Genomic DNA, 18,831 nt, shown 5'->3' on the forward strand with positions numbered 1-18,831 from the left:
CTAAACAACTTGCATACTGTAACTCTGACTTGCAGATATATAATTACAGATTGAAGTATGATTCTATTGAAAATAACTTTTGTTTAGGGAAAAGTCAGGGTAATATTTACATTTTCCAATTCACAGTGGTAATGGTTTCCTCGTTCACTGATTTTCAGTGAAATCTAAGGAATAATTTAATAATCTAATCATCTAAACTTCCCATACATGGACAAATAAATAAATAAAATCAGAGTGATTCTCAGACTACCAGAACAATGGGAGAGAACTACCTGTTGATACTTTAAATATATTAGCAATTTACTTCTTTAATTTAACTACAATTTACAACTGTACACTCTACTCAAGAAAGTCTTCCCCTTTTCCCTCTTACACTCCCTTATGGCTATGGGATGAGGAAGGATGCATAGCACACATTTTGTTTCTGAAATATGCTGATTGATCTTCACTAGAAATAAAAGTCATATAAGAATACAGCTTTGTAACGTGAATATTTTTTGCATACCGGTGAGTGGTGATGTGTGCATGATATTCCAGAAAGAAGAAGGCCCACAAAGGGCATTAATCCTTCACGGTATATGCAAATAAATGGCATTGCATTCCTTGCTGATTACACTGAACATATGGCTGTTCGTGTTTGATACCATATTAACAGCTTTAGTAATACTAACATACAGTTAATTAGATATCACTGACATCCTATGAACAAAGAACTGTGGTGGGTTGGGATTTGGTTTGGGAACTGAAGGAATAAAATAAATACTATACAGCCCTGAGTAATCACCAGTAAGGGGCAAATGCAAACTTGCATACTTATTAGGTCTCAAGGTTACTAATGAACTCCACAATAAGTGACATATATTGATAGCTAAAAATATATACTCTGGATTAGGCAGCTGTGAATTTTTTGACAAGATGACTGCAGACTTTTCAATGAACTTAGTTTCTAATGGCAAGTGCATGTGAAATATAAGAAAAGCATTTGTAAATTAACATTAACCAAAATTCACAGGGCTTCCTTTTGGTACACAGCAGTTCACATGTTTGGGTCTACAGTCTTCCCATTTATTTTCTGTCAGTCTACGATGAACATACTAATTTTGTGCTAACACACTGTATTTTGTTAATTAAGGTCCTGGGGTTTGGGTTGGATTCTTTTTTTTTTTTTTTTTTAAAAGGTTTTTCTTCTTTGAAAATGATTATGAAGCTAAAATATATTTTTGAAAGCCTAGCTCTCTGGTCTCTTTTAAAGAGTCTTATTTTTGTAACTTAGCAAATGCATTCCTAATTCTTTTTGTCTGTGTCATACTACATGCATACCATATTGCTTATCCGGTACTAGAAAATCATTAAACATTTCTAAGGACAAAAGTACACTGAATGATACTTAGCAACAGAAATTAGAATAACCAAAATTATAAAATAATCAGATACAAAATAGCATAGTTGCCAACATATATTGGGGCTATTTCAGTACAGCTTGCCATTTATATAAAGCATACATAAATGGCTATTTTTTCTCCTTTTCAACAAGACATATTTTAAAAAGATGGTTGAGAGCATACTAAGTTCACCTATTCGTGTACAAAAGTACATTGAGAAAGGGAGAGGTTTACATATCATTTACTACAGCAGGATATTGTTAAAGGAAATATTCTCCCTCTAAGATGGTGGCAACTATTTTTCCCTATAGATAAGTGTTCATGGAAAATTTAAACATCTGATTCAATGCTAGGCATTTTCTTATACACACGTCTATTGCTACAGGAATTTAAAACCCTTGGAGTTGAATACACACTATTCCTATTTGCAACATAAGGCAAAACATGCTCTGAAATGTACATGTCATTATGGATCCGACCATCCCTGGAACAGTATGATGCTGTAGACTTTATGGATGACCTGAAATAATTATCATTTCTTCCTCTGGATGGTAACGAATATTTATAAAGATCAGCTGGATTTCGCCTAAGAGATAAGTGCTGGTCATCACGATACGAGTGCAGAAAGGGATTATCTTCTGAGTGAACGGGATACAGGGACTTGCTCCTCTTACTGTCCTCTAGAGCATGGGTTAAAAGTGAGGCTTTGTTGCTCAACAGTTTGCTTGAGGGAACACTAAACATGCTTGCATATGGACTGCTTTGGAGAAACTTCTCTTTATCTTTCAAGCTTATACTACGAGAAGGTCTTCCAAGATCAATTTCCCTGGACTTATCAGCAATATTATCAAATGAATGTTGCCTGCTAATCCTCAACTTGTTTTTTTTATGATATTGCAGAGCATTATTCTGTGACCAACTATGGTCATATATTTCTTCAGGAAGTGATAAGTTCGTTGTGTCCTGCAGCATCTGATCTTCCTCAATATCATAGAGGTTCCCCATCCGCAAGCATGCATCACATTTATAGGGAGATCTGCCTGAATAATGTCCCGCATAAGTGGGCAAATTGGAAAGACAGCTCCTACAGTGGGTAGAATTCTGTCTGTATCTATCATTCATGTCAACTAGGGAAGCATTTTTATCTTTTAAACTGTAGTGCTTTGCATAAAGTTTATATTGATCATTATTTGGAAGACTGTCTTCATTATGCATGGGAGTCCTGTTAGCATGTTCTGCTTTCCTGTAGTTGTCATTGTGATCTTGATAAACATCAGGATACTCTATAGTTTCTGGAAGGACAATGTTTTCGATATATTGGGGTGTGTCCAAGCGGAATCCTGGCTCCTTATCAGCATCAATTGTGTAGATTTTATCCCGTGGAGAGCTCTGTTTGGTTTTCAGATATGTCAGTTCCACTTCACTACAGTCTTTTGGGTATTTTGATGCTACTGTTCTTTTTTTAAAATTGTCCTTGGTTTTGTGGTGCTTATTGTTGTTATCAGGTTCCATATGGCAGGTAGCCCGGCTTGATGTCTCTGATACATCTGAATGGACAATCTCTTCAGGAAGATATCTTTGGCTTTTCACTGAAAGTTGCCGGTTTTCATCTGACCCGTTTTCCCTCTGGGAACCTTGACTCTGACGTACAGATTCCTGACGTAAAGATTCAACAGATTTCCTCCAAAGTTGCCTGGGTCTGGAGTTTACTTTTGCTTCTGTTGTTACTGCAACCTCTACTGTATTTGGGTTGGACTCATTCAGTGTGAGAGGATGCTGACCTTGGAAAACATAGTTGTTAAGATTGTCCTTGTGTCGATTGCCAGGAAGTGTCTGCAATTCACTCATGTTTTCACCAAAAAAGTTGTCCTTTGTCTGAAAGGATCTGTTATCAGAAAAGATCAAGTTTCCCTTATCCATGACCATGTCCATAATCAAGGAACCCCTCTGAATAAAATCAGCTGTTCTTTTGGGGGAGTTAATTCTTGAAGGATTTATATTGGTCATATTTTTCGCTGTTCGTAGTAGTTTTAACATGTTGGTTTGGGAATTGGTCAAAGTAAAGTCAGGGGACTTCTTTTTTTCTTCAATGTGTACTCCATGAATGCAGCTATAAATACCCTGTAATAAGAATTAAATAAAACAAATTAAATTACTATATGTAAATTTTAAATATTTTTAATCCAATTTCATTGGCAATAAAGCATTGCTTATTTAATTAGTAAAAGGCATATACCTATTCTTGTAGTATTTGTTTAGATCTATATGGAAGAATAGTTTCTGCCATAATCCACTGGCAATGTAAAGGACGATTGCCAGTATTTTATAAACCAGTGGTCTGTGTTGGCCTCCCATACTTTATTCCAGACAACAGGATTATAGGGGACCTCAAAAGGTTCCCTAATGCCATCATAAAATATAGCTAACCTTCATGAATGGAAATTCTGTTTTTCTAAAGCAATGATTAAATTACCACTCTAAAAGAGGCATGCAGTAAGGCTACTAGAAGTTATGGCGCTCTTCAGTTCTTTCTAAGCCTGAAACTGAGTTCATCTGGGACAAATGGTTGAAGTCCATCCTGTATGTAACTCTTACCTGTTTAGTGGCTTTTGTGAGTTTGACTGATATCCCGGATCCTGTGAAATTTGCCTTTTAAGTAAGTATTTTTTACCAGAGAAGATTGAGTTTCACACTGAAGCCCAAAGTATAAACTTCAAATACAAAACATAAAGATGTAAGCATTTATGCTTTACTAGGCAATCCCCAACAGGCTAGGGCAGAGTGTTTTAGTGCAGTTCCAATACAATCAGATTTACTCTAAAAGGTAATGTTAGTACATTTTTTAAGAAATTAGGCTTTTCTTTTTAATCATTTTCTGCTCTCCTCAGCTATAGACAAACACCTGCAAAGTTTTATTCATTTCATTATTTCATATTCAATTTCATTCATTATTTCATTACCTAATGAAGCACTACACTTAAAAAATTAAATAAGAAATATAGATTTGTCAAAAGATTTGAGAACAAGCACCTACTTCCTTTATCTTACTGCTCACATTAATTATTGGGATATGTAAATCTGCTTTGGATTTGGTATTATTAAAAATTGTCTTACTGTCTAACCAAACACAAATGATACTTGTGTTCAACTCTTTCTCTTATATAAGTTAGCTATCAAGAAAAGCCTACTTAAAAACTAGTCTAGTACTTTTATCACTTAAAATGTTTATGAAGTACACAAACCTGAGAGTTAATATCTGTCACTAATTTAGTGCTTATTTTGTTGGTTGTGGGGTTGGTTGTTTTTTTTTTTTTTGTTCTTTTTTGGGGGGGGGGGGGTTGAGGAAGGGTGAGTATTCTTGAATATAAGCAGCTCTGCCTTTCCTACATCAAAATCTCCCTTAAATATATTACATTTCTAGCATTTGATTAACAATTATCCTGACATGATAATTAATCTGGTAGAATAATCCATTGGAGATAAGACTTCCCCTGGAGTGCCAGAACATAATAAGGTCATTGATCACTTTGTCAGTGTTGTAAACAAGTATTTCAAATGTCCAGGTGGGAATACAAAGAAAAGTGTATTAGGGAGGCAGTGCTCATACTGTCAATTGCCTGAAGGGGTGAAATGCAAAGAATACTAACCCTGCTGATTGAGAACAATAATCCTGGTCTATCAGAGCAGATTCCAGTGAAGCAGAATCTAAGCTTCCAGTAAAATAAGTGCTCCCAGACAAAGGTAATTAAACTGAGCGCCATTGCTGCTGCAAGCATGTAAAAGACTCCTGCCATGTTGTCAATATCCAGCTGGCTGCTCATGACTTCATTCTTCTCATTGTGGCAAATACCAGTCAGCCACAGGGTTTCTAACTCTTCCATTTCACCTAGGGAGAGCAAGGAGTCAAAACTGTTAGAATGCAAAAAATTAATTGTCACAACACTAGAAAGTCTTTGCAAACTGAAAAATACAGCACCTTTTAATGCCTCATTTGTGAAGCCTCACTTCTGAACCTTCTTAAAGACCTTACATTCCACGTGCCTACGTGTGCATATACTTTTCATTCACGCGTCCCTTATGTATTTTTGCACACCAGTCTCCTAACTCAGTCAGATGGTCTTGGGTGTTAAAACACAGAAAATCCAATCAAAAAAGATTAAATGACAAATTATGAAAATCAGCATAAGTGATAACAGCAAGGTTCAGCATTGGGCTGCTCTGGATGCCTCACCAGGCCATCGCTACTGCAGTTATCAATCACATTTCCTCTTGTAGCTGGCTGCATTTCACTAATACCTAAACTGATCCAGAGATTATGTCTTCAGTCACTTCCTTATCTACAAGATACTTTCAAAGATCGATTTGAGAAAGAGAAGATGCAATTTGTCAAAACTTTGTGGGTTTTCCACCAAATAGCTTCATGGCAAAGCAATGGCAATCACCAACACTGGATGGAAAATTACACAAAGCACAATATTTACAGGTCACACTGATGTAAAACTGGGAATGTGAAGCAGGAGATTGTAACCCAGCCCGTACATACAGAGAGCGAGGAAATACAAGTGTCATTCTAAAAAAATTCTACTGGGTTTCATAAACTGCCTGCTTTTGTAGAAAACAACATGCTGACATGAATGCTTAAATGCATGCAGTATGTCTTTTCCTATTTACATTTCTTTATTTTTGTCTCTCTCAAATACAGTCCTTCTTCATGCTTTCTGTTTTCCCTGCTTCCAGCCAGAAAGCTGCGTGATGCAGGGTCTGCAAACACTCTCCCTGCCCCATGTTCCCTTCCAGCTTCGCTCTGGCTGAGTCCTGCACACCTTTCTCTGCTCCCCACCTCACCACTCTCCCACTGCAGTCTCCTTTGGCCTTTTGTTGCTGCCTTCTGAGCAGCAGCAGGAAAATAAACATCACAGAGCAGTCTTGTTTTCTGGTTCTGGCTATACAGCATCTTATTGTAATTAAACCATTTACTTTACTTAAAACTAAACAAGCAGATCAACTCCCTGTTAGTCTTAGCATCTGTATTTCCCACAAGAGATTTGGCCTTCGATGAAGGACACTATCATTCAGCAGCAGCTGCCAACATGGACAGAGATATGCGAGAAATCACATTTGTTACTGCAAAGACTGTTTTTTTTATATTGTATCGTATGATATTTTTACACACTATTGCTGTTCTACTTACTGTAGCATTGCAAATGCACACATGTCTTTTTACTCTCTTGGGAATATAGTCAGCTGAGTAAATCTATTATTATTTTTAATAATAGGCATAAATTTCTGTCTAGATAATAGAGAGGGCCAAAACAGTTCAGGATATGGCTTCAATCTGGGGGATGAATTCACACGCTTCTGATGCCTAATCCTTACCGAGGAATTAGGAAATGCATCTTCTGTATTGTAATCCAGAGAGCACTGTAGTAAAGATCAGGAAAAAATGGCTAAAAGCTGTACTGACTTTCCAGCTACCTTCAAGCCAGAGGAAAAGATCAATGACTTGCTGTGCAAGAAAATTTTAAAAGGATAGAGTGCCTGGGCAATAGGAAAGCTGCAGCCCACAGATAATTTGGATATGTGAGTTGGAAGCGGAAAGCAAGATGCAATGGAGAAATGGATTCTCAGGGAATATGAAGGAAATACTGAAGCAGAAAAGACAAGCACTGGGGCATTTTAGGAAAGGCATTTCACAAATTTGCAAGAGATTATTCAGTTTTGAGTTAATTCTGAGTTTAGTTTTGTGCTTGAAGCATGAATTGAACCTCTACACCTGAAAAAGGCCGTGTGACTTCTCCCAAATTACAGTGCTCAATCTTCAAAACACCTCAGTACATCCCCTAAGAAGAAAGTCAATTTCATGAATATTTAAAAGGCTTCTAATCCAGGAAATAAGCACAATAAATTATTAATTGTAACCATATGGATATTGCACAATCAGTACATAGCTATCTGGGGGTCGTTGTGCACTTCTATGTCTTGGAACATTTGGATTTGTTTGGTATATATGCACACATGCTAAACCTCATTGGACTACTTGCCTCGTCTATCTTTCAAGCCCTCCCCAGGGTCTATGAATAAAACTTACAGGCTAAGGAACAGAAAAAAATTTGAGTCCAAAGACAGTGATATTTCTGGTTTGGGCGTTAGTAGCTGAAGCTCTGACAATCAGCCCTCGTTATTTCCCACAAGAAAATGCACACCTCCCAGGATTGTCAAACATCAATTTGAGTTGACTGCTGTGCCCTTTTACAAAATTCAGAGAAGACTTTAAACCTCTTTTTCATTAGTTTCCCATGTGTTCCTTCCCTTTGGCTTGTACATCTGAAGTGACTATTGATAATCCACTAACCTTTCCAAAAACATCACTACGGAAACAAACTGGGCTTGTTTGAGTTGAGACAAGAAGCAGTACCCTGCTAAGCTATGAAGAACAAAGCATCCCAAGGTCTCACAGATCCTGCTGTTGTAACAGCCCTTTCATTATATCTGACAGTGACAGAAATGACTGTTAATTAGTAGCTAAAAGTAATGCAGTACAATTTTATAGATCATAAAGCGCTGTGAATCATTGGACTGTCATATTTATTACATGATATTACCTAGGAATGGACAGATTAGGCTGGCATTCTAGTGTAAGAATCATTTCCAGTGTGTATGTACATACATGCACACATATGTATGTATGACACAGACACACAAAAGTTACTCCTTTAGCTGTAATAACTCTTTGGCCCAGCTGATCTACAAAACTAGGAGAAAAAAAAAAAAAAGAAGCCTGATCTTTTTGTTGCCCCTCTTGTCCATTTTTTGTTTTATATCCAAGATATTGATAGAATTGTTCCAGATTTCAGTAGCGAAGTACATCATGGCACTACTATGTAGATTATAGCATGTTAGCACTATATGATAGAATAGCACAATATGATAATGCTATATAAGACATATATATAACAATGCTATATAACAAAGCATTATGGCACAAGATTACAAAATGAATGGTTCCAATATATTTGATAAAATAAAATAAAAAACAAAACTAGTGTTAGTTTCTGTTTAACATGGTCACAGTACAGCTCACCTGCAAAATTCATAGATAACTGGTGCCTACAGTAAGATATGTATCAATATTTTAATTTACATAATCATATTTATATAAGGCCTGCCTCATTTACAATGTAAGACTCAGTTTAAGCAACTATTACACTATTTTTTTTTTTATCTCAGTGGTGCTGAGGGGCTGCATTATTCACTTACAATGCAGTATGGCCCTCTCAAACAAACTGCAGAATTCTAGCTCTCAGTGGTAGTTTAAGACTATTTACAAAGTTTTTGCAAACAATAAAAAGGTCCCTGTAAATTTCTCTTGGGTTGGTTTCTATGTGGTGTGCTTTGCTTTAGCTCTGTTTACACAGTTGTTTGGCTGTGCCGACTCTGAACTTCCCAGAAGTGCTTTTCTGTCTACATTTAGTTCAACACTTCTAGCTTATCTGACAAGAAAAACATTATCCAGACACAGGCAAGCTACAGATCAAAGGGTAGAATTACACTTTTCCTCATCACAGCCTTTAGCCTTTTTTGCATGCTCTGGGAAATATCTGACCCTTCTGCTATCCTGAGCTGAAAAACATGCTCCCATTCTGCAGCTCTTATCACTGCCCCTTTCCCTAGAGAAGTGTCAGCTCTCAGAGGTGCTTGTTGGGGCTGCCAGAATCTCCACTCCTAGCTCAACCTCTTGCAAGGCCCTGCCTTCATTTCTTGGTTCTCAGTTTGTTCATCAAACACCTTCCCAAAACAGAGCCAGCACCTTCCCAAATGATGGCCCAACATGCTTAAAGCTGTTTGCCTTATGGAATGTTTCACTGATGCTATTTTCTTTTCTGAGTGTTTCATCCCCCACATCTATACCTGCAACCAGGAAGAAGCACACGTACTGATAATCACATTATTTATCAAAAGCAAACAAACAAACAAAAAGCCCCTGTTATGGTTTTATGATTTTTGGTTTGGCCCCACAAACCCAAGCCTACATAAGCCATCATTCTCCACATTCACTTACAGAAAAGTAGTTTGGGAGTAACTTTTTTTTGTTTGTTTTTTTTAGGGGAAAGAACAGCTTTTCAACATTTGTCTGATGTGTTCCTCCTACTTGGTTAAAAGAAAAAATGCTTCATTATCACTCAATAGCTCCCTAGTTAAAAACTTACCAGAAATAAACAAGCACAAAGCTTTATAATTACATCCAAAAAGAGAACAAAAAATGATGATAACCTTCTTTGCTGCTTACTTAAAAAGTAAGTTACAAAATTAACTTGCTGCTCCACTTCAGTGAAGGAAACAGGACCTCTGAAACCCGAGCATCCTCTCCCCCTTCTTCCTGAGGATCCGAGCATGGAGAAAAGGGACAGAGTGCAGAATCTAACCCTGTATCCTCCTGATGCCAAAACCAATTCTGTTCTTCCATAGTTCAATAAATAGCAGACACCAGAAGTACTGCAGCCCTGGTAGTGCCCCCATCTGTATGCCCACAGACACAGAGCTTTCCCCTCCTTCCCAGAACTGCTGAGCAGCACCAAAAAGCACCACCTCAGCTAGTGCAGCTGTGGAGAGAGCTTCAGCCTGGTAGAATCACCCCAAAATTGTAGCATGGTTTCCTTTCTTTGATTTTCACTCTTGGGAAGCAAGCCAAACCTGGGCTGGATTTCAGTGTGACTTAGGAACACAGCCAGACTAACCACAGACTCAGTGGCAGTCCAAAATATCATACACAAGTCCCAGGCACTGCATGCTTTTAGAAGCTGTGCTGCATTCAGCAGCTCCCGGCGGGGAGCAGGCACTAGCAGAAGTTTGGACAGGGTGTTTGATGGAGGGAAATGGAGGAAATAATAACTACAGAGATACGACTTCGGAATTGACTCTACACATGAGAAAAGCCTGTTAAGAAGCTGTTAAATCAAAGTTATGGGAGGGAAGGATAAGCAGCTATTTACAAACAGTGATGACAGTCAAAGCCCTGACTAAGTGGAAAAGAAAACAGGAATGCTCCTTGTGAAAAAACACAATTTGGTTATTTCACTTTGCTACCTTCTCTGCAAAAACCTGTCTATCAGATAAGCAACGTACAGTAGTTTTACAGCACTTATAAGTGAAAAATCTACTGTTTTATCCTGATTCTCTTTTTATGCTCAAATGATCGAAATGTTAAAAATTGTGTTTTAATTTTTTATATGCATTGAAGTCTATATAGCTCACTGAGCTATTAATTTTTTCCTCGGGAGTGAGGTGTTCTTTTGCTCTGCTTTAACCCCATAGGCTTCTACTCATCCTCCCTGGGACGCTGGAGATAATCACTGATGATTCAAAGGCTGCCTCAGCTACTTGCTTAGCTACTCTGGGGGAATTTTTCATCAAGTCCTTACCTTAATTTTAATCTATTTAATTATTTTACACAAAGAGAGAAGAAATCTATTTCATATCCCTTCTGGATTGCAAAAAAAGATGGAATTTTGCTTTGTTCCATTGGTGATTTACAGCAGCCCTCTGGTTTCAGCACACCCCAGGCTGCACAAGGTGCAGTGCAGGAGGAGGTCACTGTGGCACAGGTCACAATGCATGTGACAGCATGCAAAGCCACAGGCTGCTACTGATACTCTGATGGGTGCTAACTTGCACATATTTCTAACCTGAGTTTTTCCTTCTCAGCCCGAGGAGCAAGCATGCAAAGAATAAAGAAAATCAACATATACGAATGGGAGATCTTGAATAAAGGGGTTAAATACACATGTTCACATTGGGCAAATGTAGGGCATAATGTTCAGAAGTCTGTGGCTATGCTCGCAGAATCATCTGCAGTTCATGCTGGACAAATGGGACAGTTTTCAATTCGGAAACAGACACTCTGGTGTTAGCTCCCACCAGCACCAGAGGAGGAAGGCAGCACTCCATCATCTCCAGACCCCAGTGTAAGAGGCTCTTTGCCCTGAACAGAGGAGTCAGAAGCTAAATGGGTTGATGTGTGTTTGGTTCGATACGCTCATCAGTTTCAATCTGACCTAGTTATGTGAACCATACATTGCACTGCATGTAAGATATTATATAAAAGCACTATGACCTCTTGAATTTAGCCTGGAACCCCCAAAACAATCTCTTACCATGGGAATTTTCTGAGTTATTTCCCCTTGTAAATGTAGTAAGAGGAACACAGACGACTGATAGTGATAAACTTATGGTGAGCTAATGACTGTGCTCTGCATGCCCCTATTAGTGACAGATGAATTAACAAAACCGTTAAGCACGACTTTCAATATTACAATCCCTCTCACTCCTGTTCAGCTACACAAACAGCCTCCTCTTATACACTCACACTCTCCAGTCACATTTGTTCCACCCACTGCTTAAGGAGGACACTAAATATATAAACAGAAAATCACTGGGATTGTGGGTGTATTCTGCCTAGGCAGCACGCACTGAAAATATGTCCATATAATCACATACGTATTTCCTTCTTGGTTTTTAACAGCCAGCATGAGTCATTCTGCTACACTTCCTTATTGCTGAGATTTGGAAGGCTTATGCTAAAATGTGAAGAAAAGTAGCAAGGCATTTTTCTCTTCCAGATGTAAGGGGGCAAATCTTATTTCCACAGTTGCCTATTGCCACCAAGGTGTGGGAAGCAATTATCCACCCAAGAAAATGATTCTTAGCACATTTAGCTATCGAAAAAAGCACATAAAGATTAACCAGAATTTAAAGGTATTAGGAAAGGGATAACAGACTCTATGAAGAAATTCAAACCAAAACCAGTTTTCTTCTTTACATCTTTGTGTCTCTAATTGCTCTAAAGGCCACTGCTCTGTGGGTCGGGCTTAATACAGCTATACAATCTGTCCCTCTTTTCCTGGGGATCTCTTCCCAGATCTCTGGTTGAACTGAGCTCATGGCCTGCAGGTAGCAAACAGGTTACAAATTCCTCACATGCACTCGGAGCTCCATCTTGCCAGCTGGCTGATATTCTCCCACTCCTCTCCATACTTGCCCTCTTTACGCAGCATTTTTCTGTCTCCCATTTCCAGCTATTTCTGCATGCATGTGTCTTTTATCCAAACAGCTAAAGACTCCCTGCTATCTTTCACTCAATCCTATCTGCCCTCTGAAGCCCTTTTACTCTCTTAATCCCAAAGCAACTTTGTCTTTTGCAGTGCAATAGTCTCATTTACTCAAAAACACCAAAGAGAGAAATAAAAGTGATTCTCCTCCAAACCACAAATACATGACACTACAGAAGATTTCAGAAGCAACATCTTGCAAGGCACTCTGCAATATATATTTCGAAGTATAGCTCTGCTTTACATCACACCGTGCAGCCCAAGCTAGAGCAGCTGGCTGAAAGTTTGTAATGTTGAAGGCTGGAGGAACATGTGTGCCATGCAGCAGTTCAGCAGCTATAGACTTGTTGAATTACTCAGACTGTGTGTTTGAGCATATATGGAACTTATCAAACTGCAAGCTAACACACTAAAAAAGCAGTTGACAGCTTCTGGGGGTAATGTGCGAGATATTGGGCATGTCAGACTTCCCAGCTGCTCCTTACAGAGGTTTATAAGAGAAATCAAAGCACGTATCATGCAACTCTTCAGTATTCAACATCTCTGTTCTGACACATCGCTGTCGTTGTGGGCGAAAGATCCAAACAAAATGATGGTGCTGTTTCTCAGCAGCTGTATCATTTTGTTGTTTTGGAATTTTTGGGTGCTTCTATTTCTCAGCAGAAGACTGAGAAATAGTCCTCTGTGTGTCAGTACAAACATTTTTATTTCTCAGTTAAAAAAAATGAAAGTTTCCTCTTGTGGCTATAGCAAGCAAAACTTGAGTAAATAAAAAAGCATAAAAAAGCACAACCCGTACTTTAGAGAATTACCTTGATGATCCACTATTTCAAATGAAATCACAGATTCTAATTGCCAACTGCAATTCTGCTCAGATAATGAGATGTGATTTACAGGTAGTCAGAACTACAAAATTGGAAATTCACTGAGTAGTTTGCTTCACCTGTATCCATTGTACAAGAAAATCCTAACTCAGTATATTAAAAGGGCTCAGTGATCCCAAGTAATTAACATTATTAATAACAAATGCATACTTATCTCAACTTCCAACGAAGTGGGCAATGTATATGAACTTGCACAGACCAAGTGAGCAAACAATTCTGGGGATAGCTGTGTTGGCAGGTATTCTCTATTCCTCAAGTTTGTGAGCAACTCCTTCCCATGTTCCTTCCCCATCTCTCTTTTTCTCTTGATTAGAATAATAAATATGGCATCCTGTAGCCTGATTCCTTCCCACTTTACCACTGCAATTGTCATTTGGCAGTATTAATCTGCCCACCCAGCAAAAATGTCTTTAGGATCAGAACTCAACTCATGTAGATACAAATAAGTCACTCAGTCTAAGGTTAAAGCTATTTCTAACACAAATCTATGTTTCTTTGTATTTACCTTAATTTTCACCAGTGGCAACAAAATACAAATGACAGTTCAAAGCTATTAACTTCAATGCAGAAAAAACACTGTCTTGTGGGATGAAAAGTTTACTAAAGGTCAGTAAGACTTGAGTTTGATGTTTTACATCAGTGATGGAGAGCAAAAAGGTTCCTATCAACCATGCAAAAAAATTTCACCTGAATGTGTATATGAATTGGATATGATAATATCCATTATGGAAGAGGCAAAAAAAAAAAAAAAAAAAATCACAAAAAAAATCACAGTGGAAAGACCTGTGTAGGACACAGAAGATTCTAAAAAATACATTTCAAGATCTCAGAATGAGGCAAATATAAAAAAGGAATGAAATCATTTTTTAAATCACTGTAACCTTTTAAACAAATCTTTAAAAGAAATTACATGGTCTTATCCAAATATCTAGCAAGTATCATCCAAAAAGTTCTCTCTTTCACTCCTTAACGTAGCAATCATATCAATAAATGGCATCTTTTCTATTAATTAGGATTTTTCTTACATTTAGGAAACTCATTAGATTTACAGTCATTCATTGAAACTATTCTGTAGAGATGAATATTCTTTTACATATACCAAATAATGATTCAATACTGCCAGTCACTTTGTTGTTTTATAGGCACAATAAAATCAGCAGAGACAACACATGCGAAAGAAGTCTTTCTATTTTCATTTTGTATGCTTATTTACTTAACCAACCTCATTCAGACTTCAGTGTGGATTTCCCAGGAGTTTCATCCTAAGATGAAACTTTCCACTCAGACATGTTTGCTTTTAGTCTGGAAAACTTCAAAGAGCTTTTTAGTGATACAGCAAAATGACGTTGGCCTGAACTCTGGATTCATCCCTTCTGATTCATCAAAACAGACTTACATAAGTTCATGGCAAAAAAAGATTATTCATCAAACTAAAGAAATTAGACCTTGCTTACAAGTATCAGGTCATGAGAGTTCTAGGCAATAATTCTTTACGTTTAATTTCCTGGTGTTTTGTTTCAGCTCACTTACAACATACTTTACAAAGCAGTAGAAGAAATTTCAATCTCAACATTATTCTTTGTATTCACATATACATGTAATTCTGAAAATTATCATCCAGATCTATGATGCAATAAAATGAGATGAGGCAGCAAACAATTACAGGACTAAAAGAAACACATCTATTCCTTCCCATCATATACGACCAACCGCTGTCCTCTTATATACTGCCCAAACAATTTTCCAAACGAGATTAGACATTTGTTAAAAGAGAAAGTGATCACGTTAGCATTCATGGGCTGTTCAGAATTCCGTCTAAACGTATTGAAAAGTATCACCAAAAATGCCCCTTCATAATCTCTGTGGCTGCATACAAAACTTTTGCTTATCTTCTGAAGTAATCTAAACATTGATGAACGTGGGAGCAGTACTTTCATGACAAGCTTGCATTCATGACAGGCTATATGTATCAAATGCTATTCTGTACATTATTTCTGTGGAAGCTCTAATATCAAGTTTTGTAGACAACCCAATTGATTTATTTTCAGCTACTAAAAATGATTTAGGGAGATAAACATTCATATGCTATGTAAGTTCAAAGGCAAAGCATAAGTACAATTATAAGGTTTTTTCCCTCTTCTTTCCCACCCATTTTGTTTTCTCCCTGATACCAGGAGACAAAGTGACATGTATAAATGCATTACCTGTGGTATTTTTAGGATTTTTTTTTCTTCTTTTTTTTGTAATAATGGAACAGCTTCAAATAATTTCTATTTTGTTTATTTTCTTTCCCTGGCATTTCATTTCTTTTTGCTGGATGAGGAAGTTATCAAAAATAATGAGAGTAAGCAGGAAGAAAATGCAAGGTGGAAAGAATGATAGTCACAGTGATGCTCTGGCACATCTAGAGGGGTTTGCCCATAACTGACAAAGACCTCAGATCCTCTTTCAGGCTGTGACAGCTTTTCCCCTTTTATTTTGGGACAAATATTTTCAATTCTCTGATTCTGTCTTCCTATTACAAAGGGTCAGAATTACAGCATCTAACACTTCTTAATACTATTACATAAGTAGAAAAAATGTTATATTCACAAAATACTCAGAAATAAGAAAGCAAAAACTTTAGCCAGTTAATTCCTACTACATAAAAGAATACTTATTTGCTTGAAACCTAGTCAGTGTGGGTGATATATTCATTTCTTAGCAGAAGCAAGCAATGTTTATTCCCTAAGCCTCTCTAAATTCAGCAGATCAATAATGGTGACACTAGTATTTCTCCTTACAAACCAGATCAAATCCATCAGTAATGATGACTACGCCTCTTTCAGAGATTTAGTATTATAATAGAAATAAAATCCATGTGCTTGAAGACTAACACACTCACTGTCTCCAGTTTGAAAATTACTGTCTAAAGGATTTTTGTTGTTTTTAATTGAACAGGAGGCCACAAAGCTAAGGTCCTGCACTTGACAATTTAAACTGCTATGACGTGTTTTAAGAGTTCTTTTCCTATGAAACCCTCTATTTCACTGTCAAAGAAATGTAAAGTGAACATATGTATCTATGTAAAAGACTCAGAGTCATAACGTAACACGTACCACACTGATCTGAGCGAGGCTTTTAGACAGTTATAGTCTAAGGATTTTAAGACAAGTTATAGTCAGTCACAGTTTCAGTCAGTCTTTCTCTCTTCTTGCCATAAGGAAGAGCTCAAAGAACTCGTCAATGACAATAATCATATTAATTCCTCTACCTACAAGACAGGTATAGAAGAGGTAACTTGGCCATGCTGAAAGACAACTTGTCTACAAGGTAAAAAATCCTCAGGAATTTCTCACAGGCAAAAAAGAAAAGAAAATAAGTAAATTTAGAAATGCTTTTTAACATTGAGGCCAACATTATTTTGTGATGCATATGGAAACTCTTTCTGAAAATAGATGCAAGTGTCCTAGGCAGCGAGGTGAATTAAAAAACAGAGTAGAAGAGAATTCCTGTCTAAGAACACGGAGAAATATTTTACCCATTTGTTTACACTGTATTTTTTTCCATAAAGACTGTAAGAGAAGATCAGTAAAATTCCCAGAGCTATTAAAACTGAATTAACATCGCATATGCAGAAAAAGGAAAGCAAAGAATAAAGATTGGTCCCTACCATCTCCAACAAATTGAAGAAGGGCGAGATCAATTTGTCTCTTCCACGGTGACCCTTTCTGAAGTGCTATTCCATAGCCTGTAGTGGCAAAGATGTATCCACTGCCTATTGTGACAAGTTTGCAGCCTTCATCTCTTCCAGCCTTGTAATTCAGCACTGCTGCATCATAGATGAAAGCATCCAACTTCCTGAAATAAAAGAAAACATTTTACAAACCAAATCATTAGGGACAGCTGTTGTCAGACTTCTTTTGTCCTTGATGTTAGGAGCCTGTTGAATATCATATGGGTTCTTTGATATCATTAATTACATATCCTGCCCTTCTGTATCTAAAATTAACAAAAGGCATCTATTTCAGTAAGGGGAAAGTAGGACACATAGTTTTGCATTTCTATTTTAAGGGATGCGGTTAAAAAATACTGAGAGCAGGAGAAAACAAGCTGCAGAATGTCCTGCCCTGTTACCTTTGTATCTTTGCATCCCAACATGGATAATAAAGATACTGAAATGCAAAATGATCTCCAAATACAACAGAAATGATGACAGAGAATTTAGAATGAAACTTACAAGAACTGTTTTATTTTTTTTGATATAATGAATTGACTGAAATTGTGGCTTAACCAGTTTTCCCTACACTTTATTTTTCTTTCCAAAAATAAACGGTGAGTTGGAAATGAAGTCCTTGCTAAAACAGAAGAAGGTATTGAAGCATATCTGACAGAGCTACTAAATTTACTTTAAAATTATCAGAAATATTTATTTATCATTTGAAGTTCCAAATATACTATTTGTGTACCTGAAACACAGCAGGAATAAAGGAAAGTGTGGAAAAATTCAGGTCTTTCAGCTTATCTACCTACAATGTACGAATGGAACAATCTGATTCTTTAAGATATACAGCTAACATAGCAAAACAGGAAACAGAAAATCAATAAGGAAAGGAAAAGAAAGGTATCTTTCAGGGATCATTTTTAAGAAGCACCACCAAGCAAGACTTAGGTAAAACTGGGCATGGCTGTTTCACAGATGAAGCCAATAAAAGCGTGCATATATGCAGAGCAAGCCATTTTGAAAGGCAGTCACTTGCCAGCAGAAAACTCAATCAAAGGCCTACAGAAAGTCATAAGCAATATTTAACAGAAAAAAAGAAGAAACATAAGTAAGTTTTGTATTACTACCCTAGATCCATAACCAAAATATTTAAGATGTGTAACACAAAAAAAAATCTAGCAGAATACAGTGGCAACAAGAAAAACAAACAGCGTATTTGCTCAAAACCCGCCTAAATTTTGCACTAAATAAGTTATTACTTCTTTTAAACATCCCTTAAGAGTCAGGGGAGTGGGGAGGACACAGCACACAGCTGGCTGCACAGCTGTGGGAGGAAGGCTCACCACACATCTGCCCTCCTGGCACCGCAGCTCCAGGCACTGCCCACTGTCCTCTACCTCCAAAGAGCTGCAATACATTGCTATGGTGCACTGCTGAAATGTTCTGAAGGGATGCAAATGACAGAGGCTGGCAGAATGCTGTTTATAAACAGTTGGGACCTGTCTTCACAGAAAGAGAATTGTAAAAATAAATTCACTGTGGCACAAACACATACAAGGGTATCATCTGCAGTTATTTTATATCTATACACAGTCTGTACCAGTTGTGAATTCTGCGGCTGTTCAGGTTTTGAAGTCACACTTGTCGCTTATCTTCAGCTGTTTTTCATTGATAAAGCTTTTCATTTATATTCCCAGATTAGAGCAAGATGGAGGCATATCAGATTTTGGCTACTGACAGAGAAGAAACACTTCTAT

At 37.4% G+C, this 18,831-nt stretch overlaps 1 protein-coding gene across 1 annotated transcript in view; it reads right to left on the reverse strand.

Moving 5' to 3' along the window:
* Nucleotides 1-1,583: 1,583 nt before the first annotated feature.
* The window catches only part of GRIN2A (glutamate ionotropic receptor NMDA type subunit 2A), a gene marked incomplete at its 5' end in the record, with an annotated part of 151,724 nt that continues 134,476 nt past the window's right edge, over nucleotides 1,584-18,831 (reverse strand). Inside the window, 3 exons of the mRNA XM_079542716.1 lie at nucleotides 1,584-3,503; nucleotides 5,030-5,268; nucleotides 17,024-17,211. Of these exons, the coding sequence (XP_079398842.1) occupies nucleotides 1,713-3,503; nucleotides 5,030-5,268; nucleotides 17,024-17,211 (2,218 nt within the window). The 3' untranslated portion in view covers nucleotides 1,584-1,712. The remainder of the gene's footprint in view (nucleotides 3,504-5,029; nucleotides 5,269-17,023; nucleotides 17,212-18,831) is intronic.

This window comes from Tetrao urogallus, assembly GCF_951394365.1.
Source record: "Tetrao urogallus genome assembly, chromosome: 15".
Taxonomy (NCBI): domain Eukaryota; kingdom Metazoa; phylum Chordata; class Aves; order Galliformes; family Phasianidae; genus Tetrao; species Tetrao urogallus.